Source organism: Lontra canadensis, unplaced genomic scaffold (assembly GCF_010015895.1).
Source record: "Lontra canadensis isolate GAN:19392208 unplaced genomic scaffold, GSC_riverotter_1.0 scaffold2, whole genome shotgun sequence".
Lineage (NCBI taxonomy): Eukaryota > Metazoa > Chordata > Mammalia > Carnivora > Mustelidae > Lontra > Lontra canadensis.
The window spans coordinates 39,688,280-39,711,484 of NW_022630996.1; the positions used below are offsets into that span (position 1 = coordinate 39,688,280).

At 42.2% G+C, this 23,205-nt stretch overlaps 1 protein-coding gene across 2 annotated transcripts in view; it reads left to right on the top strand.

Annotated features, from left to right (window-relative positions):
* The window catches only part of CPVL (carboxypeptidase vitellogenic like), a 126,110-nt gene that overhangs the window by 89,938 nt on the left and 12,967 nt on the right, over positions 1–23,205 (top strand). The window contains exon 12 of one of the 2 annotated variants that reach the window (XM_032872458.1): positions 9,022–9,204. The exons of the other annotated variant lie outside the window; for it this stretch is intronic. Coding sequence (XP_032728349.1) covers positions 9,022–9,204 — 183 coding nt within the window. The remainder of the gene's footprint in view (positions 1–9,021; positions 9,205–23,205) is intronic. 2 annotated transcript variants of the gene reach the window in all.

Sequence of the window (23,205 nt, forward strand, 5' to 3'; positions counted from 1 at the left end):
TATTCTAGGTAGTTAAATTTTCTTTCAAAGAGCCTTGGGTTGCAGTGATGGCTTGCTGGATCCTTTTCAAGTTGGCTTTGCTTCTCGTTCCCTTCTAAAAGCAACTGAATTATTTAGAGTTAAGTTGCAAGAAAGCAGGAATAATTTTCTTTGGCCAAAAGACATTATTTGTATAATCGCTGGGTGCTCACTCTAACTTGTTTCTCCACTTTCGTTTTTCTTTCGTCTTGGCATAACCAGCTGGTGGGGTAATGGCAGGCACATGGGGGTGTTTATTCTAAGTTCATTTTTCCTCTTTCTTTGTCTTCCTTTTTCCTCAAACTTGGAAGCAGAATATGTCCCTTTTGAAGAACAGCTTGGTTGCAGAAGTGACTACTGTTCATTCAATGGTTGCGTTATTTTCCCACCAGTCTCCTTTAGGCAGGCCCTGAGGACTCTGGCTTCCTGCGTTACATCCCTGTATCCCTGCAGAATCATCGGGAAGAAGTAGGGCCAAAAGAGCAAGCAGTGGGCCACTGGGACTGAGGCATTGTCCGTGAAAGGATAACAGCTCTGCTTGCAGTCACGAACATTTCTGGAACATTATCTTCCACGGCAGAAATTCAGTTTTTCTTTTGCAGTTGAGCTTTTGGGAAACCCTCGGGAATTACCCCAGGTTGAAGTGGATATTAGTGAACTTAATTCTCTTCTGTTCAGGAGAAAGGCACCGGTGGGTCATGCTAATTGCCTCAGGCAGAAACAACTCCCGGCTATATTGGGGTTTATAACAGAAGAATGAGAAGTAAGGCAGCCAAAAGAGGAAGTGTGGAGGGCTGCTTTGTAGGAGTTTCATTGATTTAGCATCTGTAGGGAAAGCTTCTTTAAAAAAAAAAAAAAGTTTTTTTGTTTTTTGGGGTTTTTTTTAGTGCGCAGGAGAACATTCAAAACTAAGACAGATAGCGGCCAACTGGGACCGCCGTGCAGCCTGGAATAGCGGAGGCTGCCATTCCATCATTTCCCCAAACAGGAAACCACAAAATGTTGGAGATTAAGGTCACTAGATCATTGGGAAAAGAGCATAACTTTGTCTGCAAAGTATTATGATGGATTGTAAATGGGCCAAAATATAAGCATAAATCTTTCGTCTAAAAATGCAACAACAAAAATCCAGCCTTCTCACAAAAGCCCAGTTTGCTTTCCTGTCGTACTGAGAGACCAGAGCCCCCTTTGGCGGCATTTCAGTAATTTTCCTAATAAGTTGAGGAGTAGTCAGGAAAGCAGAGAGAAAAGCTTTGTGTGTTCTCTGTCAGTAACATGTGTGCTTCAGTTTGGGTTTAAAAAAAAAAAAAAGCTAAGATTTAGATCAGTAAGTGGCCCTCACATGATTTATTCTCAGTCTTCCGCTTTTCTACTGGTGACAATGAAAATATATCAAAATCACATTCATATACCTTTCTGCCCCAAATCCCTTCTTTCAAGTATTCAGTTGTATAGCCACCATGAAAAAGTACAGATGTCTTTTTTCCCCTTTGAGTATCATATGTGATCCCTTAAATTACTTGAAGTCAGAATTTGACTCTGATGGCGGGGTGGGGGGCTGAGGGTGTTTTCAGGTGAGTCTGCAGGTAAACTTATCTGTGGGTAGCTTGGCTAACTGTCTGTTGCTTTATATCTGCCTGGAAAATATTTACCCTTCCGAGGTGTGTATTGTGTAAAATAAGGTTATTATCATCTGATTCTGTTCATCAGATCTTTACTAGGGAGAGGTTTTCTTGCTGAGAGAGTTAAATCCATGAAAAAACAAACAAACTGCTGTATATGCATCCAGAAAAGCTTGTGGTTTAAGATGTTAAAATGACTAGATTTTATTTTTTTTTAAAGATTTTATTTATGTCTATTAAAGAGAGAGAGAGAGCATCAGGGAGAGGTAGAGGGAGAAGCAGGGAGCTGAGCGGGGAGCCCAATGCGGGGCTTGATCCCAGGACCCCCTGAGCTGAAGGAAGAAGTTTAACCCATTGAGCCACCCAGGCCTCCAATGACTAGATTTTAGAAATACTTAAATGGAACTGACTTTTTCTTTGACCCCTCTTTTAGGAAAACTTAGAGATCAAAGAGTAAATATGCCTCTTCTAATTATTCACTGCTTTGGAAAGTAAAAAAAAAAAAAAAATCTGGAGTGTTAGGAGGATAGGGGTCACATCTTTTCATATGTGTTCCCTGGGTGTCTAGTCCTCAGGCTTTGCATGAATATTTACTTTATTTATTCATAAGTAGGGATTTCGCAAAAGCAGATTAAACAAGCAAGCAAACAAAACACACTCCATATATAAGTGAGCATGTACTCTTGCCTCCAACTCAGACAAAAGGCCACTTCCCTTCCATTTTTCAATGGAAGTGAAATTCCGCTGCCTGTGGATCCAGGAAGGAAAGGAAAGGAATAGAGTTGGATTGAAACCTACTGATCTTTCCTTTTTACCGATGACAAAGACATAGATACAGAGAAATATTTCCCTCTTCTAAGAAAAACAATAGCATGAGCCCCGAGTAGAGGACAGGTGCCTTTGCACCTCTTGTGGGGGGGGACACCGGTGAAGGGGCGGGGGCAGCCTGATGGGGGCAGCCACTGTCCGGAATCAGCTCATTGTGGGTGAGTGGAAATCCAGGCCCACCGTGGTCAGATCTCCCAGAAGTTAAATGCCAGCATCTAATTGCAAAAGCAGCAGCGACAGCGAGTAGATTACAGGAAAAATCCCTGCAAACTGAACACAGGCCTCCAGCAGCCAATTTAAAACCTCCACGTTCCACTACAAAAACGTACTTCTCAGATCATTCTTTATCCAAAGTAACCACAACATGGAATAAAATCCTGCTCCTCAGATGACAGGATACTTCTGCATCTCCCATCCCATCTGGCCCTCCCTACAATCCCAGGATATAAATGTTCCACTCTACAGAGGAGAAGACTGAGGCTCAGAGTGAGTCAGTGACATACCCAAGATCACTCAGGAAACCCAGGCCTCAGGAGGCTGAGCTGGGGCTGGAGCTCAGGCCTTCTGTCTGCACACATCATACTACTTTTATGAGCCCCTGCTATGTGTTTTGTCAAACCAATGAGCTCCTACAGTTGTTTAGAATTGTAACTTACTATGTCCTGTATCACAATTGTAATTCACAAGTAACATCTGACTTGGAGGTTGTGGAGCTCTTTGAATAGCTATGTTGAGCTCTTCCAATGTGTTGATAATAATAACAGGTGTTAGCATTCACTGTGTGCCCAGAATGCAGAGGTTCACAAGCATGGTGTTATGTCATCCCTCCAGGGGTCCTCTGTCCTAGATGCTTCTCTTCCACCCATTTTACAGATGAGGAACTAGAGCTCTAAGCAGATTGAGTAACTTATGATCATCTTGCTAGTAAGTGGCAAAGTTAGGATTCGAACCTCAAATGGGTTAAATAACACCAGCCTTTTAGGGATGTTGTGAAATCATGGATGCGCCATGCTTAGTACAGTTCCTCCAGCAGAAGAAGAATGAGAGCATTCTTCTGTTACTCAAAAAATGTCCTTTTTGAAAGCGATACTTTTTACCATACTTTTCTATCAGTTAAGTATGGGGAAATTCCTTGCAATCTTGAATCTCATGCTTCAAAGCTAAAAGTTTCTTTACAAGAGTAATTGATAAACTCATGGCTCTGACTACCAAGAAAAGATTGCTGAGATACCATGCCCAGTGTGTGTGTGTAAAATCAGAGTGAAAGGCATGTTATTTCAAGTGTTTGAATAAATGGAGTTCAGGTTTGTCCTGGTGGGATTTCCTTCCAGTGCAGGCCTGTCCTGGAAGAGTGAGATTGGCAACCAAGTATTTGACAGGAATGTACCATCTACATACTTTGAAGGCTTGTTTTAGAAGAAGGGCTCTATTGAGTCTTCAAAGTCACTCTCCAGTTATCAGCCTACTTGAGAAGGAGGACCTGACATGTGCCGAACTCCTGATTTGCGCCAGGCACTATTCTAAGAACTCTGAACACAGTATCTCATTTACTCTCACTACAGTGAGATGTAGGTCTTCCCATTTTCATGTCCAGAAAAGGGAATGCAGCCCATGGAGGCTAAGCCCCGTGTCCAGGGGTTCCCAATTACTGCATGCTGGGACCTGGGTGACAACAGGTCCATTCATTGGTGTAGAAGTTTGGATTTCATGCTTTCAGCAACAGAAACAACCCTGCTTACTCGAAGCATAAAAAGAATTGATCAGAAGATGTGATAGGTCACAGAATTCGCGGAAAAATTGAAGACATAGATGAGGAAAGACTGGAACCAAGGACAATTCTGGGGATCCAGGTAGGAAAGCAAATGGGCAGACTCATCAGGAAACCCTGTGTCATTTTGCCCACAGTTCAAATTTTATGAAAAGAGCATTTGAGTGCCCTAGTGTAGGACAGACGCTCATCCCTTGCACAGAGGAGGCAGGATATGAGATTGGCAACCTCCACTAGGGCTGGATCCATTGAGGGTGTGGGAGTCCTGTTTTCAGGGGAAGGGAGAGTCGAACTAGGCAGGCCAAAGCAATAGGCAATCAACATACAGCATTGTAGAAAACTTTCTCACAGAGTGCAACTGACTCTACCCAGTAAATGTCAATACTTTTCACAGGAGGCCAGGCCCTGCTCAAGGCTGCAGGCCAAACACGTGTCAGGAGAGCCCCGTTCTCAGGGAGCCAATGCCATGCGACAGCTGCTTCCTCAGTGGCACTCCTTACCACAGAAGTGAGACATCTGTCACCAGCCGAATAACGGCCTGGTATACATCACAGAGCCCAAGTGAGAAATGACGGAGAGATGTCACCAGACTTGGACAAACAGACCGAGGTTGTTTCTGAACTAGAGATGTGAACTGTGTCTCACAGTCCGCCAACTCACCGCTCCCTGAGGCTTTCGGTAGCACTAAACGTTTAGCTGTGGGGAGTCAGGAAATGCTTGTTGGTTTGAAGGAATTCAGCCCTTTTCTTAAGGAGTTCTAGGTAGGAGTTTGGAAATGTGGGATCTCAGACACATTCTGGCACCTCGCTGTGTCACAATTTCCTTAACAGCTAAGTAGAGGCAGACGTAATTCCTCTCGTCCCCTGCGTCCTGAAGCAGTCAGAGAATAAAGCCATATGTATAAAAAAGTACTTCAGAAAGTAAATAACAAAAATGCTCTTCTCATTTCTGCCTTTTGACCAAACAAACAAACAATGCTTATAATCCAGTCACCTCCTACCATTTCTTATAAATTATTGATTTCTGGAATGGGTTTTTAAGATCGTCCACAAGCAAACTAGTTAGGCTATTTACCTAGCTGTCATGAAAATTGAGAGCTGGTAATATTTGAGTTAATACAAATTATTCCTCAATAAAGACCCACCTTTTGCCAACCAAGGTCCCCGACATCTTAGTGTTATTATTTTACTATTTTGTCTTCATAAGCACATCCTGATTACATTTACACCCCCCAAAAAACCCCTAGAAAATAGTCAAGTCAAAACAAATCATCCAGGAACTCCTGGGTGGCTCAGTGGGTTGGACCACTGCCTTCGGCTCAGGTCATGATCCTGGAGTCCCGGGATCAAGTCCTGCATCGGGCTCCTAGCTCCACAGGGAGTCTGCTTCTCTCTCTTCTTCTCCTCGCTCATGCTCTCTCTCACTGTCTCTCTCTCTCAAATAAATAAATAAAATCTTTAAAAAAAAAAAAAACCATCCACCTCTTAGCTGCCTTAACTGTTAGTATTTTGATGTGTTTTTTCCCAAGTTTGAAGCATCTTTTCGAAAATGTTGTATTTATAGAGTACAAACAGTGGAATCACAGTCTTCATTGATTTTTTAATAAGTTATTTTTCCACGTCTAAGCAAAACCATCAATTTCACTGAGCTAACCGGTCAGACCTCCAAGTAGTCAAAGAAAAAATTCTCTAAAGGGAGTGCCCTTTGCAGTTTAACTGAGGCATCACAGCTGTCCAGGAAGGAAAGCGAGGAAACTGGGTGTTTCGGGGGAGCTGCCTGGTGTCGTCACTGCAAACCAGCTCTGTCCAGCCAGTCTTTCCCTTGTGCCTTGTTTTGTTACAATCCCTACTGAGAAGACAAGGGTAGCTAAAAGCTGCATTCATTTCTGTCTCCTCCTCTCTGTCTTTAGATCCTGTTGCTTAAAATACCAGCAAGCCTCAGGGAGAGGTTTGCCCCAGACTGTCCCAGGGTTAGCTCGAAAGCTCTGCCTCCTGGGAAACTCCTCAGGCCAGGGCGGACGCGGAGAGCTGGTCACCCCTCCCCCGCAGGAACATGTGGAGGAAAGTACACAGATCCTCCACAACTGACCAGCTCATCAGGGCTTGGGCCCTATCCTGGAACGTCTCTGACTACCAAGCTGAGCAGCATGTGCCCTTGGGCCTCGGAACCACCCACCCCTACGCTCCACCCATCTGGTTCCTTGGCTCCCTTCACTGGATCCTGGGTATCTCTCCCACTCACCCAGCCCTAAAGGCAACTGAGATATTCCTGTCAGGGCTGATGAGAGTAAATGTGACATTTAGATAAAAATAAAAGCTCTGGAATTCTTATATTTAATGCTGGCAGCCTTAAATGCCAGCTTTGAAATCACCTCCCTTGATCATTAATCTGGTTTCTTTTCTTTTTTTTTTGCATTTGACTTATGTGCCCTTTAGAAGTTAAAAACGGGTTCCTTGCTTTAAGAAGATTTTCCGTGTGCCCCCAGAAGTAGGCCTTCTACGCGTCCCCTGTGCAAAATTATGCAATTCAGCCCCACACTACCTCCTTCCAGAGAGTTAGAGCTCTTGTTTGTGATGAGTCTTGAATAACAAGGGGCACAGCTCAGGGACAGACTGCATTTCAATTCAGTCCAACAAACATGTACGCTAATGCTGTACAAATAGGCCCGTTTTTGCTGTAACCTGTGGATCTGCATCCCTGAAAGATAAAAAATTCCAATCAATTTCAAAATATACGGATGATCGTCAGGTAGCTCCAAGAGACACTCAGAAAGATGTGAGCTTCATTTAGTGGCCACGGAGTGGAAAGCAACCAGATGTGCTTGTGTATTTGCTAGTTAATCAGCATCTTTTCATGGAATTCTAGAAGAGGAATTACTTTATAGATGATTATCTCCGCTAATCAGGCCTTTCTCGAATGGGGGAGGATTTAAGCCTTGTTTGCTGGTACAGATCATGTGTAATTGTTTCCATACTGTTGGCAAAACAGCTGTAGGAGTTTTGCATGGGCCATAAGTACCCAAGGTCTTTGAGGCAATTTCTTTGTATAAACAATGCAAATTTTTATTGCTAGAGTTGAGTTGAGTCTTTTAAAGAGGCTTTAAATCGAGCAGGAGTTTTCCCCTTTGGGTTTCTGCTTAGGAGAGCGGAGGTGGTGATGGTGATGGGGTAACATGAAAGATCCTGTGCTCCGGCAGCAGAGGCCCAGGGCTCTTTCATCTTGGGCTCAGTCCTGGCCCACTGCTGCTTGAGGATTTGGAGTGTGTAAAAGTCCTGGGCTGTTTAATTATGTGCAAGCCTTTTAAGAAGCCTGCACCAGGAAGGCAGAGATGGAAACATGTGCAGTGAAACATTTTATATCCAATTTGAGGATTCAACCAAAGGTCTTCACTTGAGCGAAACCAGAACTTCCAAGTAGATCAAAGGTAGCATGGAGCGGAGGAAAACCTCTTTGTTAGGAGTTGAGTAACAATGCCTTACAAGAATTAGTATCGTGTGAGTTGCATAAAAATAACCTGAGAAGAGTGGAAAACAAGGGAGAAAATGAATCAGATTTATACCACCTATGTTAACCAACTATATTCATGTTTTTTAAAGTGGCATCCCATATGTGTATGGGTTTATACGCCTATGTTCTACATGCATGATTGTGATATGTATTTGACTTTCAGCTTTCATACTTAACAGCATGCGAGAAGTATTTTTCACGTTGCTGCATGGTTCAGTGGAACATTTTAAATGGTTTTGCATGATCCCATAGGATTTCTGTTCCGTAGTTTATTTACTATCCCCTTCACTATGGAACTTTTGGACTGTGTTTCAGTTTTTCATTATAAGACCCAACGAATATGTCTATATATATTGGGGGGGCTTATTTTCATAAAATTCATAACACAAACTGGAGTTATTGGGACAGAGAGTCTCAACATTTTCGAATCTTGTTGTTAAAAATGGATCATTGCTTTCCTGAAGAGTAGTACCATTTTTACACTTCATTAGCATGGGGTGGTATCTGAATTCTTTCCCAAGCCAGCTGAATATTGCTTTATTGGTTTTGGAGAAAAGGCACGAGTTGCTTCAGAGTTGTTTCTCCTATACTGTCCACCATCTTTGCAAAAAAAATAAAAATTGTATTCTAGGAAGAAGAGACATTCCTCATTGTTGACAAGTGGCTACCGTGTCTAAGAAAAGGAGGCCTTATAAGGGGCATGGCAGACCCAGTTGCCTCCAACAAGGAACAAATCTGAGACACCTGCTTCTCTCCATCTGCCTCAAAAAATTGTAGTTGCCACTATAAAAACCAGTGTTGGAAGGCAGAGTAGTATGGATTAGCAGCTCCTGAGAGAATGCCCAACCCACCAGCTCGAAAGCCAAGTTAATGAAATGCAGTCTCCACGCAAATCCAATGGTATAGTGTTCCTCAGTTTCACTAAGAGGTAACCACAGTCCTCTTCTTGAACATAGCTGTACCTTGAAGTGATATCCCTGGATAATACAATACAAATGCTTTTGTGACTGCGAGAAACCTTTATGCAGGTTCCTAGGAAGGTTTGAACTTCTGGAAGAATTGCAATGGCTGAGCCAAGGCTTGTGCTGATTTCAGATTGTTGGTGTGGCCAACTGGAGGAAAATGACCCCACTCACCTACTGGGCTGGCCTCTCTGAGCACAGTATCAGAAAGTCTCCCATTACCTTTTCTCTCATGCACACACTGTCCATACCCAGATACACATGGTGGCTTCAGCTGCTAAGTCCCATATTTGCCCACACCTCAATTTCGTTTCAGGTTCTGATCTACAATGGCCAGCTGGACATCATCGTGGCAGCTTCCCTGACAGAGCGCTCTCTGATGGCCATGAAGTGGAAGGGGTCCCAGAAATACAAGCAGGCAGCAAGAAAAGTTTGGAAGATCCTTAAATCCGATAGTGAAGTGGCTGGTTATGTGCGGCAGGTGGATGACTTCTCTCAGGTCTGGAGACACTTTGGGGCCTGTAGGTTTTGGGGGTGGGGGGTGGTGGATGGTGGGGTTGAAACAAAAGCTTGAACACCAGGAAGGCATGGCTAGCCCTACGCAGGATCACACAACAGCCCAAGGGTGTCTTCTGTGGCCCTCCTCTCCACAGGGCAGAGTGCCTGAGTTCATTAAAGTACACAGTGATTCATGGGAACCAAAACAAAAGTTTAGATATTATTCAAGAGACAAGGTGACAACCAAAAAGGTAATACTCATTCCAAAAGACAAATCATTAATGAGAGAGTTAGTCTGTTTGGGAACAGAAGGGAGCTTGAACAAATGACATGAGTTAGATTCAGTGTAATCTCTCCTGGCAAATCTGTGCTCACATTGGGTCTCATGCATGAAGCCCCAGGACAAAATCTGTGCATCTGATGCCCCTAGTGTGACCTCCACTTCAGGGCTCAGATGTTGCTCCTGGCCATGCCTGTCCACTGTGCCTCCAGTCTGCAGGTCTCAGTCCCTCAAGGGTCTTCAGGGCTTCATTGGTGACTACGTGATGATTATTACACTGTTTACCTCCAGAAAGTTCTTGGAGAAATCGAGAATGCTTTTGCGTAGTTAGTCAAGAGGAGAGATTTAAGTCTTCTAGACCTGAATTTTTTTTTCCTGCAGTTTTTTATTGGAGGAGACATTGGGAACTCAGTTCTATAGTTTTGAGTATTTGGAATTACAGCTTTCCAAATGCTCGAGCTTTTCATTAGGCAAATCCATACTCCAAATAACAATTGATCTCAGAGGCATGCTACCTTGAAAGTACTTTGCTTTGGCAAAATAAACGAGAGTTCACAACAAATTCCTTAAAGGTCACTGAGTTGTGATATGCATTACTCACTTATGTTAGAAGAAATGATGGATCAAGCAGAAATTATGGATAGTCTAATGTATAAAGGGACCCTTTCATCCCCCCAACCCCACCCATCATTCTAACCATGTAATAACATATACAAAATTTAAATATTTTGCAACGTTAACTACCTTGGACAAAGGAAACAGTTGAGAGACATAGTTCTGGGCTCAAGTAAAGGGAAACTCTATGTTGGAAAACTTATAACGTTATAGTTTCTAAATTGAGATAAATTATACCAATGAATTAAAAACTGGTGCCACAGCAAACTAAATGAGTCAGAGCAGAAACAGTTCTGACAGGACGCATGTGAGGTTTGAAAGTAAGGCTGGGGCAGGATGGAGATAGGAGTGTCTATTGAACTGCAGAGAAATCTGGAGAGGAGATGGTGAGTGCTGTGTCCACCCTGGGTCTTCTGTAAACGACCCAAGCAGTCTTGGATTGGGTATCGACTTGGGAATCATAATAACTGGTTAACTCTAAAGACTGATTCCAAATGATTGAAATTCCTGGACAAATGGAGCCTCTTCATTTGCAGAAGATATCCTGGACTTCATTTTTGGTATTTATTTGTCTGTTTTTAAGTAACACAAGTTTTATATATATATATATATATATATATATATATATATATATACACACACACATACATACATACATACATACACATATATACACACACACATATATGTACACACATATATATATACACATATGTGTGTATATGTATATATATGTATATATGTGTACACATATATGTGTGTGTGTATATGTGTATATATATATACACACATATATAGAGAGAACAGAGAACATATATGTGTATATATATAGAGAGAGAATATATATACACATACATATATAGAGAAGAGAGAACATATATGTATTTGTTCTCTGTTCATTATTAAATATATTGATTAATATAAAATCTATATTGTATATATAATATATATTTAATATGATTTTTCTATTCTACTTTTACATCCATTTTTACTTTATTTATTTTGTCATTAAATGCATACAGCCATAGAAGTTATACTTTCCTGGCAAATTAAATCAACATTATTCTCAGGAAGTATCCCATTTTTTTTTAAAGAGTTTATTTACTTATTTGACAGACAGAGATCACAAGTAGGCAGAGAGGCAGGCAGAGAGTGAGATGGAAGCAGGCCCCCCGCTGAGCAGAGAGCCAGATGTGGGGCTCGATCCCAGGACCCTGAGATCATGACCCGAGCTGAAGGCAGAGGCTTTAACCAACTGAACCACCCAGGCGCCCCAGGAAGTATCCCATTTTTAGTCTAGTAATGTTTCTTGTCCTAAAGTCTGTTTTGTTAATAGTACTCTAACAATGCCAACTTCCTTTTTTTTTTTTAAGATTTTATTTATTTATCTGACAGACAAAGATCAAAAGTAGACAGAGAGGCAGGCAGAGAGAGAGGGGGAAGCAAGCTCCCTGTTGAGTAGAGAGCCCGATGTGGGGCTTGATCCCAGTACCCTGAGATCATGACCTGAGCCGAAGGCAGAGGCTTAACCCACTGAGCCACTCAGGCACCCCGCCAACTTCCTTTTTGATTAATGTTTCCCTGGGACATCTTTTTCAACTCTTCGTTTTCAATTTTTCTGTATCCTTATATAGAAAGATGTGTCTCTCTTAAGCAGCATTTAATTGGGTTTTGTGTATCTTTAATAGAGCCTGACAATATTTTTTTAAAATGGAATAGTCCATTTACATTTAGTGTAATTACTGGTATATTGTGTTTAAATCTACTGCTTTACTCTTTGTTTCTTACTTATCTTACTTTTTTGTATTTCTCTTTTCTTTATTGCATCTTTTGTATTACTCAAGTGTTTTATATCATTTTTGGGTTTTATTCCCTCTGAAAACCTGTTAGGCTATACACTCTTTTAATCTTGTTTAATGATTATACTCAAGGGTAAATTATAAATTCTGGACTTAATCCTAATATAAATTAGAATTTTACCACTTTCCACATAAATGCAAGAACCTTAGATCTTCCTTACCAACTCTCCTCATTTTATGTTATCATTAAAAACAAAACAAGGGGCGCCTGGTGGCTCAGTGGGTTAAGCCTCTGCCTTCAGCTCGGGTCATGATCTCAGGGTCGTGGGATCCAGCCCCGCTTCAGGCTCTCTGCTCAGCAGGGAGCCTGCTTACCCCTCTCCCTCTACCTGCCTCTCTGCCTACTTGTAATCTCTCTTTGTCAAATAAATAAATAAAATCTTAAAAAAAAAATCTACACACTCTTCGAACACCACACAACGTTACCTGCATCATGTTATACAGCCAGTATCATTGTGACTTACCCATAAACTGATCCATTTGATTCCCCTTCAGCCTCTTTCCCATTTCCATGTTTCTGACTGGAATTATTTTTCTTTGCTTAAAAAAAAAAAAAAATCCCTTTATTATTTATTTTAGTATAGTTGTGTTGGCAACAGTTTCTGTTTTTGTTTGTCTGAAAATGTCTTTATGTTGCCTTTAGTTGAGAAGTACATTTTTCGTGGAATTGAAGTTTACCTGGGCAGTTATTGTCTTTTCAGTTTTCTGTCTTTGACTCGGGTCATGATCCCAGGGTCCTGGGATGGACCGTGTCAGGCTCCCTGCTCAGCGGGGAGCCTGCTTCTCCCTCTCCTCCCTGCTTGTGCGCTCTTTAACTCTGTTCCCTGCACCGCCTCAAATAATATCTTAAAAAAGAAAAAAGAACAGCAGTCTGTGATACCCTTATAGGATTATTGAGGGAATTCAACAAGTTAATTAGCAGAGAACAGTTCCTCATCATAGTAAACATTTGTTATTATTACCCCGAAGTGCATATAAAAATAGATATAATAAAAGGAAAATTATAAATCATCAGGATCAGGGAAAATTATTAAAAATCAAGCCTTCAGGGAAGTTTAAGTATTAATATTTAGGCTATTAAGGCTAATATAAGGTTATTAGGAGGCTATTAGCATGAATGCTGAGCTGCCAGGAGCAATGGACATCACTTGTCCCCTGTCTGCTGCACAGCGTTATGATGACGATACCACCAGGCACATGAGCATATCCTAGGGTTCTCGATGGCTGTGTCTGCCGCCTGTTACTTTATGTCCCCCAGACCAGCCTTGCGAAGCACTCCAGTGCCCCGCACCACACCTGTATCCCGCTGGGCTCGGTGCATAGAACCTCTAGCTGGGGAGACTGGGCTGTGGCTGCAGGGACGGCATGCGCTACCAAGGTGGGGAGAAGGGATTGGCTGCCACCCCAAAACTTGGGACAAATAACACACTAAGCCTGCTATCTCTTCTTGTGAATGCAAAACACACTGAAAGATGAAATGGCCCTCGACCGGCTGCCAAAAAATGGTAACAAAAGCAGCAAGGCCCACATGTGTTTGTGATGGGGAGTGTTTTACCACACGCCAAGGGATCTGCGTTTTATGTAGGTGATATTAAAATGTTGGCAGAGCTCCTGCCCACTTACGCCTCAACGTAGGCTCGGGGGTGGCGTGTGGAGATGGGGAATTATGGAGGAAAAAGAGCACCGGTGTTAAGAAAGGCATTCTCTGTGCACCCCGGATTGAGAATCCTGTCCAAAGGTCAAGCGTCTGATAATGAAAAAAGCGGACCTTAGCCATGAATTTGCCTTTCGGCATTGGACACACAAAACAGAAGCATGTGAATGTGTCTGCCAAAAAAAGAAAGTTCACTCTCTGCCAAACTCCACGTCTCTTAATGTAAAAATCGAAACCAGTGTAGACCCACCCGTCTCCAAGTGGTTACCTAAAGTGTCCATTCAAAAGAATGACAGCTGTCCCTGGGGAGCAACAGGGTAGTGAGAGGGAGCCTTTCTCTCCACATGTTCCCTGTCAGCTGAAGCCTTGGGAAAACCCAAAGGCAGCTCCAGCCTGTCTGTGGAGATCCGGTGAAGCAGGTCTGTGTGTTGCCTCTTGCTGGTTCTAGCCTAGAAGGCCATGTGCCTTTGGGATCTCTACCATTCTAAGAATTAGACACTGCCTTACTACGTCACCCAGGGAAGTGGCCTTTGCTCCATTTGTTCATCTATAAAATGCAGGGTTTGGACTGAGTTATCTGTAAGATATCTAAGAAAGTTCTGAAATATCTATTTTTCATTAATGTCCAGAAGGTCTCAGTTAGCAAGCAAGATCGAACAGCTTAGTGACTTTCTGCATGGTGTGTGTGTGTGTGTGTGTGTGTGTGTGTGTGTGTGTGTGTGTATTGACTTAATAGCGTTATGGTGCAGATCCAAGTTCTCATCCTCTTCCTCCTTGGCCGGTGATAACCCAGGGTCAACACTGTCAGGACCAACCTGCTCCTCCTTTTGGGGTCTTTCTCTATCCTTCTCTGAAAGTCAGTCACTGTTCATCATCTGTTCATCAAAACAGTCATCTGTTTTGATGGTGCCACTGCTGTTAAAATGCAAGATATTTTGTTTTTAATATCATTGAACAGTTATTTCAACTCTAAGGAAGTTTTGACTCCATACTTAGAAATATAAAATTTTACTCAGAATCACACTGATGAATTTCTTTAAGAACATCTTTCTAAAATAAACGGTGAAGTTAACTTTTCTGAAGAAAACACTGAAGCCATTTCAAACTTCTCCATCTTTATTTCACTGAAAATAATTTCTTGAGGACTAATTATTTTCCATGTACACATGGAAAGAAAGGTTTGAGTCACTGGGTCAGTTTTCATTCTTATCAAATCTTACCGGGCGTAGTTTCTGCTTACATAATTTTTGCAGAATTTCCAAGTCTATTTTTCCTGATTGCAGTTTGAGTCATTGTTTTCTATGTGTTTGTTATCAATATCAATTCAGTTTATTTAGTAATTACAGGATGGATTATCTCAGCTAGGTAGGATTTTACAGCTGGAACAAATTTTAGATCTCATTTTCCAGGGTGGGAAAAGTGAAGCCCGGAGGTTAAGTGACTATCCCAAAGTCTCCTGCCCGTTTCAGGACTGAGCTACGAGTAGATTCCAAACTCCTGGCTTCTAACCCATTGTTTTTCGGTTTCCCGAGGGTGCACAGCTCTGCAATGAGGCACTGGCAGCTGCAAGCTGGTGCAGTGGAAAGTGGAGCCTGCATACATCCCTGCCATCATCCAGGCAGGCCTGAGAGATCACGCATTTCACATTGAATGTTAGCTGTGAAGTCACATGCGTGTGCCCACTCTTTATAGACAGACAGAGCATCAGGAGTTTTTTTAAAGGTACTAGAGCTTAGTAGGTTAGGTGGGGAGGCCAGGTTTGTCCAAAGAAGTTATGGCTTTGTCTGGGGATTTCTGATACTAATAAAAGAGCAGATGCTGAAATTAACTAAAATGAACAGAGGAAACATGGTGAGCCATGTGTCATAATGGGAGCCTGAAGAGCAGAGCACCAGCAGAGTACACAGCCTGCTAGTTTCCAGTCTGGAGCCAGGAGAGAGACTGGGAAGGGTCGTGGGCCGTCGATGGTAGGCAAAGGGTGTGTGCTCCATTGCATAAGCAGTGGGAGGCAGGCCACTGAATGTTTTTTTTTTCCCCAATTTTTTTTATTGTAAAATACATGTAACATGAAAATTATCATCCTAACCATTTTTTAAATTTAGTTAATTAACTAATTAATTTTTTAAAGTAGGCCACATGCCCAAAGTGGAGCTTGAACTCCCAAGCCTGAGATCAAGAGTAGAATGTCCTACCGACAGAGCAGCCAGGGGCCCCTCACCATAACCATTTCAAAGTGTGTCATTCAGTGGCATTAAATACATCCATAATACTGGGGCGCCATCACCACCATCCGTCTCCATAGCTCTGTTCATCTCCTAAACTGAACCTATGGCCATTGACCACTAGCAGTGTTCCCCCGCCCCAGTCCCTAGCAACCGCTCTTCTACTCATTCTGGTTTCTATCTCTATGGACTTGACTGCTCTAAGTGTCTTGGATAGATGGAAGCATACAGTGTCACCATGGAACATGTTTGTGCACCTTTTTGAAGCTGGTCTTTTGGAGGTTTAAAATGGCAGCGGTAGGATGAATTCAGGGTGGAGAGAGGTCAAGGAAGGGGATCCCAGGGAATAGGGAGTCCTAGTAGGAGCTTTCTCGGAAGGAGGTTCTCCACCCAAATCCTGAGTCCACCTTCATGATGCTCATCTCTGAGCTCCTGGAATAGAGGTTGGGGGGATAAGCTTTGGAATGCCCAAGCTATGAGGACCAATTGCTGTTTGAGAACTGGTGGTTACTGTGGAGGCACACTGACTTAAAAACTAAGTATCCGCAGGGAGAGCCTGGCATGCTGGTGTCATACAGCACTCTCCATGGGCAGCTACAGGAAACCTTTCCAGCCTCCTCCTGAAGCACAATCCCTGAGCCATGATTCCACCTTGACCCTGACCTGGGATTAGCTTGTGGGGCCTTCAGGCTGGTGGTCTGCCACACTCTCCTCAAGGTCTTCTCCCTGAGGTTCCAACAGGAACAAGACCTTCCGCAAGTGGTTATGTACAGAGAAACCAAAGGCAAGGAGCCCCCCACCCTCCGAGCTTCACTGTTTTGAAGAGTTGTGACCAGGAGAAGGCAGCCTGGTCCGGAGTGTAGACTCGAGCTAGACACACCGGTGTGAGTTTCAGTTTTGGCTGTGTGCTGCTCCTGGTTCTGTAAACCCTTAGCGAGGAGGGTGTCGGGAAGGCCTGTGCTAATGGGGGCTATACCAGTTCTTCAGCATTTGTCAGCCCTCAGGCCTGCCACACACTTTTTCTCCATGGTTATGGGACACTAATAGTGCCCCTGTACATTATGTGATTATACTTCCTAATTTATAAATGAGCAAAGAGGAGTTTCGCCTGAGCTCCTTGCTTCAGGCTTCAAATAGTCATCATACCTGAGATTTGACAACACAAATCTCGATCTTTCCCTTGAGCCACGGTGCCTCTCAGTACCTATGAGGACAGTGGGGTGGGAAGGGATAGGATACTCTCATTGGCCAGACTGGGCTACATGTGTGCCCTGGGCTGTGTGTGGTGCTGGTCACAGAGGTGGGCGTGGCCGGTACATTTGGCAGCACATCCAGTCCACACAGAAAAGACTGTTTCCTAAAGGAAAGCAGAGTGCTTTCAAGAGGAAGGAGGACAGGGAAAGAAAGCGTGGTGTGCAGACAGAAAGCAGTAACAGCCCCAGCTTCCTAAGTGTGCTTTCCTAAAACTAACATTCACTTTGTTTTGTTTCTCTGACTCCACACAACTAGAAAATAGAGAAAGGAATAACCACAGTCCTCAGCGGACAAAGGAAGGTCAGGCTGAGATTTGAATGTTTCCACGGATAATCCACAGAGGGAATGACAAAGAGCTGGCCACCTGCCTCTCTTGGATTTCCTGTTGACTTTTTTTTTTTTTTTTTTTTTTTTTTTAGAATTTTAAACAGCTTAGGGAGCATTCTGAACTATTTCTGAAGGAACTAACAGTTCCAGAAAGGTCTTCATCGAGTCCTTGGTTGCACTGGCAAAATCAGAGTAAGCAAAGAGCAACAAATGTGATTTTTGCATTCGCCTAGTGAGATGAATTTAAAACAATATTTAATGCAGGAAAGTAACTTAAACAGATTTGAGATGATGATTCCCAAATGCACCTGATTCCCTGGGAAAATGTTTTGGCTTTGTTACAGAGATTGTTACATTGAATCTTCACCTCTCTTCCAGCTCTGTTGCTTTCTACGAAGAGAGGTGTCCTGATTCATAGCTTCTTTGTCTCCATCACCTAGATCTGGGAATAGTTCTGTCCATGCATGGGAATTGGGCTGTGAGCAGAAAGCTAGAATATAGCAGTCACATCATCATCATCATAAAGATGACTTCTCTCATCAGAGAGCTCCATGGTAGTCACAGACTGAGTTTTCCAGAAGCAGGATCCAGGTCAAGTTTGGGGTGCAAGGTGTTTATTAGGGATCAACATGTGTGAATAGACTGGGGAAGGAACAGAATAGACAGAAGAGGGAATCAAACGGTGAGGCAGGCCTCAAAAAGCTTGGCCAACCCGGCAGAGAACTCTGAAGAAAGTCTTCTTCCATCAGCATCCCACATTGAGCCAAAATGTCCAGACCTTTAAGTGCCCCCTCATTCAGTCATCACATGCAGGTTCCCCAAGAAGGGTATCATCTTGGGGAAAGGCTGCTCTCTGTAGCTGAGGCAGCCCCCGGAGCTCCTGACAGCTGGAGGCTGGACAACAAGTCCATCCTTGAAGGGGGATCTGATGGTACCTCTCTGTCTACCATAAAGGCCACCCAGATAATGTAGTTGCGAGCTCTCAGGGTTGGCGTTGTAGGGGGTGACAGCAGGGGCTGGTGGTTTGCCTAAGACCACGTAAGGTATCGCTCGCTCTTTGCTGGCATAATGTAAGCTTCTCCCTAAGCTCTCAGTGAAATTATGTCTTCTGTCTGCGTTAGGATGGATCCAGCCTTGCTTTTCAATTCATATCAAGATTCCAAGATGGAAACAGCAGAGTTTTCAGGAAAAAGAATGAAGAATTATCAGTAAATATTTCCCCCTTTCAGTTATGTATTAACAGAATAATAGATCACTCCAAAACTCAGTGGCTTGACACAACAACAGTTTATTATTTCTCATCATTATGTGGGTGGAATGGGCTCAGCTCAGTGATTGTTCTGACTCACACGAGCTACGCGAAGGCCATCCATGCAGCTGCATTCCGTGGGGAATATGGCAAAAGCTAGGACATCCAAGGTGGCCTTCTCTTCTCCAGTGCTCTCTCCATATGGCCGCAAACCATTCAGTGTCTTGGTCTGGGCTATGAAGCATGGCAGCTGGTCTCCCAAATTGAGAAGCAAAAGATGTCAGTCCTTTTAAGACCCAGGTTCAAAAGTCCAAGAATATTATTTCCATTGCATTCTTTTGGTCAAAGCCAATCACAGAGGAAGTTCAGATTCCTCTTAACGGGAAGAATGGCAAAGAATTTGGTACCATTGTTAAACTTGCTACATTTTCCTAAAACAGTGTATCTATCTCCAAATATTCTAACTTTATTTGTCTGAGATAGGACCTGAGCATTAGGATATAAGCTTGTTAGGCAATTCTAATATGCACCCTGTTTGGAGGGTGATGACAAAATTGTGATGACTTTTGCCCCTCTGTTGATGCCAAAATGGCTTTGGCTTCTAGGAACCCCATGTGGCTTATGTTTGGATAAACTTTCATTCTGATCCCTAAAGGCTGCTCTAAATCCTGACCTATTTTACTTCCTCCCAGGCCAACCAGAAACTTGAGAACATAGTTTCACTCTTAACAAACCAGCCATTGATCTGAAACATCACTTTTAGAAAAGTGTCCTCTAGTCAATAGTATCTACTGGTGGGGCTCTTATTCTGTGAAATCCTCAGCCAAAGCCTTAAGCTAAATCTTAGACCTCAGTCTCTGCTGTGCATTGTAGGTTTACAAGTGGTCTTTGTTCTCTTGAAACACTGATAGACCATTGGTAATGTAGACTCATAGAAAAACGCTTGTTATTTACTCAAAAGATTAGCTTCCTTTTCCCAGCTGACTTCTGTGCTGTACTGAAATAATGTGGTCCTCCCGGGCAAAGTCTTTAGATAGTAGTGTGTCTTATGCTACTTTTCAGAAGTGATACAGCTAGATCCAGGAAGGTCTGCTATAAACATCATCCAGATCCATTCTCAGCGAAGACGGTGTCCACAAGCCATTTGAATTTGTTTCTGGATATCAATTAAATGATCAAATATTATGATAGATTGATATAACTAATATCATGTCAGCAAAAAAAAAAATGCAACTATTTTACTGAAGAGTAACCTTAGTATTTTCATTAGGTGATTGTTGGGTTCTTAAAAAAGAGTTCTTAACCTAGGGCAAGGGTCTGTGGCTAGTATTCAGGGGGTCAGTGAACTTGGGGGGGAAATGCATTTTAGTTTCACTAACCTCAAACTTAAATAGCTTTTCCTTCCATTATGAATTTTGAAATTTAGCATTTCCTCCCACTATGAATGTAGGCCACAAACCACAGCTGCCTTAGCAGTATCTTTGACTCTGTCACCAATAGAAAGCAGAAATACTTTGATATCAAATACAAATGATGTTGCAAATACCTTGAAACAGCATCACCATCACTGTTACTTTGAAATTACAGTAGTTCTCAAACTCCACTGGTTGTTCTTATTGAATGTGTGCATAGAGAAGTACATATATTATTATATGAGAACTTTATTTTTTATGACTTTGTTAATTTCAATATGATGGGTTCATTTGTAATCTGTAATATGTATATGTAAATATATAAAATGTATTTTAAAACATTTTTCTGAGAAGTATCCATAGGCTGCAGAAGACACCTTACAGGCCCACAGCACCAAAAAGACCAAAAGCCTGTGCATTATACAATTTGAATTATTGAAAATAATTTCTAGATCCTCCCCAACCCAAACCATAGACCACCTTTAGCCTTGGGGACCCCAGATTGAAAAGTTACGAATTTAGCTATCAAGTAGACTGAATTTTATCTCTAGTCTTATTACCTTGGAAATTCTAGCTCCTCCTCTCACCATCCTCAAGCAACAAGAGTGTTGAGATTAAAAGACCTGATACCGTGCCAGCCCTACTCCAGCGCTCGCTAGCTGTGTGACCTTGGGGAAGATACTTGACTTCTCCAAGAGGTTCTTCATCCATGAAATGGGGATAACATTAATAGCTATCTCTCTCATAAAGGGATTAGTTACTAGGATTCATTGAGATTATGGGTATCCGTGTATTACTTGACATTCTACCCGGCACCTAGTAAGCGTGGAAGAAATATTTATTGCTTCTGCCTCTCCTAGCATTCATCTGTTTCCATAGCGCAAGATGCTCTCCTCCTGTCTAATAGGATCCTTAATAGATACTATGTTTTTAGGCCTCAACTAAATATTATTTATCAGAAAGGCCTAGAACTACAGCAGTTTTTTCCAGTTGTAACTTCGTAACAAAGAAACTGTCTTGGTGAGAGGCGGAGGAAACCGAGAGCAAGGAGACATGTTCCACATTTTGTTACATGGCGGTCTAATAATAGTAAATAAAAGTGGCTACATTGAGTAATGAGATGTTTCTAAAGCATCAAGTCCCTTCTGGTTGAACAGTCATCTGAAACATCCCTGTTGACAATAAATGAAGCATCCAGCCTTTTTGTTTTTGTCTTTTTTTTTTTTTTCCATTTACACTGAGCTTCTAACATATGGAAACAGGGAAGAAGAGGAATATAGGAGTTGAGAGTTAGAGAGTAAAAAACTATTCAGCAAAACAGAAACCCCAGTTGTTTGCCAAACTTTCTGCTCTTCTGCTGTCCAGCATGGAGATGTGGGTGTTTATTTTTGTTCCTAATATTTATTTTCTTATGCAGCAGTCAGAGTCCCAAGCTTTAGATTCTGGCACTAGCCCTATCTTCCTAGAGCTGCCTGCCAGAGGGGGTACTTCCCATTTTTGCTTTTGTTTCCCTTTAATTACTTCTCTGTATCCTCCCCACTTACTGTTTTAGACACATGGCCCATCTCATCAGCTCTGTATTCATTTTTGTGAGTTTGGCAGCAACTATAGGAGGTTTCTCTTTTTTTTTTTTTTTTTTTAGTTAAAAATTAAATAACCAAAAAGTATGTATAATACTTGTATGAGATAAAACAAATAATGATAAATGAGCCCCTTTGTACTTACCAGCCAGTTTAAGAAGTGCCGTATGACCAAGAGCTTGTCCTCGCCCATCCCACCCCTTTCTCTCATTGCCCCTGGAGGTGAACCACTGAACTGGATTTTGTTTTTATCATCCTTTTTTTTTTTTCTTAAGTAATAGTTTTACAGATATACATCTATATAAATATTTTACTTCTCATGTGTAATTTTCTATAAAAGGAATTATTCTGTATGGATTTTGTAATAACATGCTTTTGCTACTGAGCAATGTTGAGATTTCATCCATGCTGATGGGTTCAGTTTTGCTGTTTCCTTTTTTATTGCCGTATAGTATTCCACTGCTTGATTCCGTCCCTCAGCCATTCCACCGCTGCTGGATATGTGGGTTGTTGCCAGTGTTTTGCTACCACAAATATTGCTTTTGTGAACATTCTTGCTCTCCTTGTACCCATGTCCAAGAGTTTGTCTAAGAATCATGCCTAGAAGTGGGACGGACTGGTGAGTTCATAGGGTTTGAGCATCTTCAGCTCCATCAGATCATGCCCAACTGTTTTCCAAACTGATTATAACCATGCCAGTAACGTTTAAGAGATCAAATTACTTCAATCTCTCACCAACTCTAGGACTTGTCTCTAGACTTTTTTCCCCGTGGAAAGGTGAAATTGAAGGGGAGGCTTAATGTCCTTTCCCATGTCTACCATTCATGATTTGTCTTCTTTCCCTCTTGCTATATTTCCCATCTTCTCTGGCTAGCATCAAACTGAAAGACTGTAGCTTCCACACATGGCAAACAGGTGGGATGGACATGTCATGTCTAAGTCTTAGCACTGATTTGGTTAGGCAGATGCGTTTTTCTTTCTGGATGTCCTGTGCTGAGGTTGGCTATCAAAATATCCAGCTTAGGGGCACCTGTGCGGCTCAGTCTGTTAAATGTCTGCCTTTGGCTCAGGTCATGATCCCAGGGTCATGTCCATGTTGGGATCCCCACTCAGTTGGAGTCTGCTTCTTCCTTTGCCTCCACCCACTCCTGCTCTCTATCTCTATGTCTCAGTCTCTCCTCTTTCTATAAATAAATAAATAAACAAATAAATAAATAAATAAAACACTTTTTTTAAATATCCAGCTGAAAAAAAAAAACAGGGAATTTAGTCCTCAACACCTTTTCAGTTCAACTCACCAACAGTGGCTCAGTATAAAGAAGCAACTACTAAAACAGATTTCAGTTTATGCCTTGGATTTGCAGTCAAGCCCTAGACGATCGGGAGGAGAATCTGAATCTTTCCACAACACAACACAAGGACCCTCAACTTCCATCATTTTCCCACCAAAACAGCAAGCAAGTCAAGTTATTTAGCCAGTTGCTTTGCTGTGTGTCTTACCAGAAAATTAAGAAGAACTATTACTCACATCTGCTTTCTAAATCCTTCTC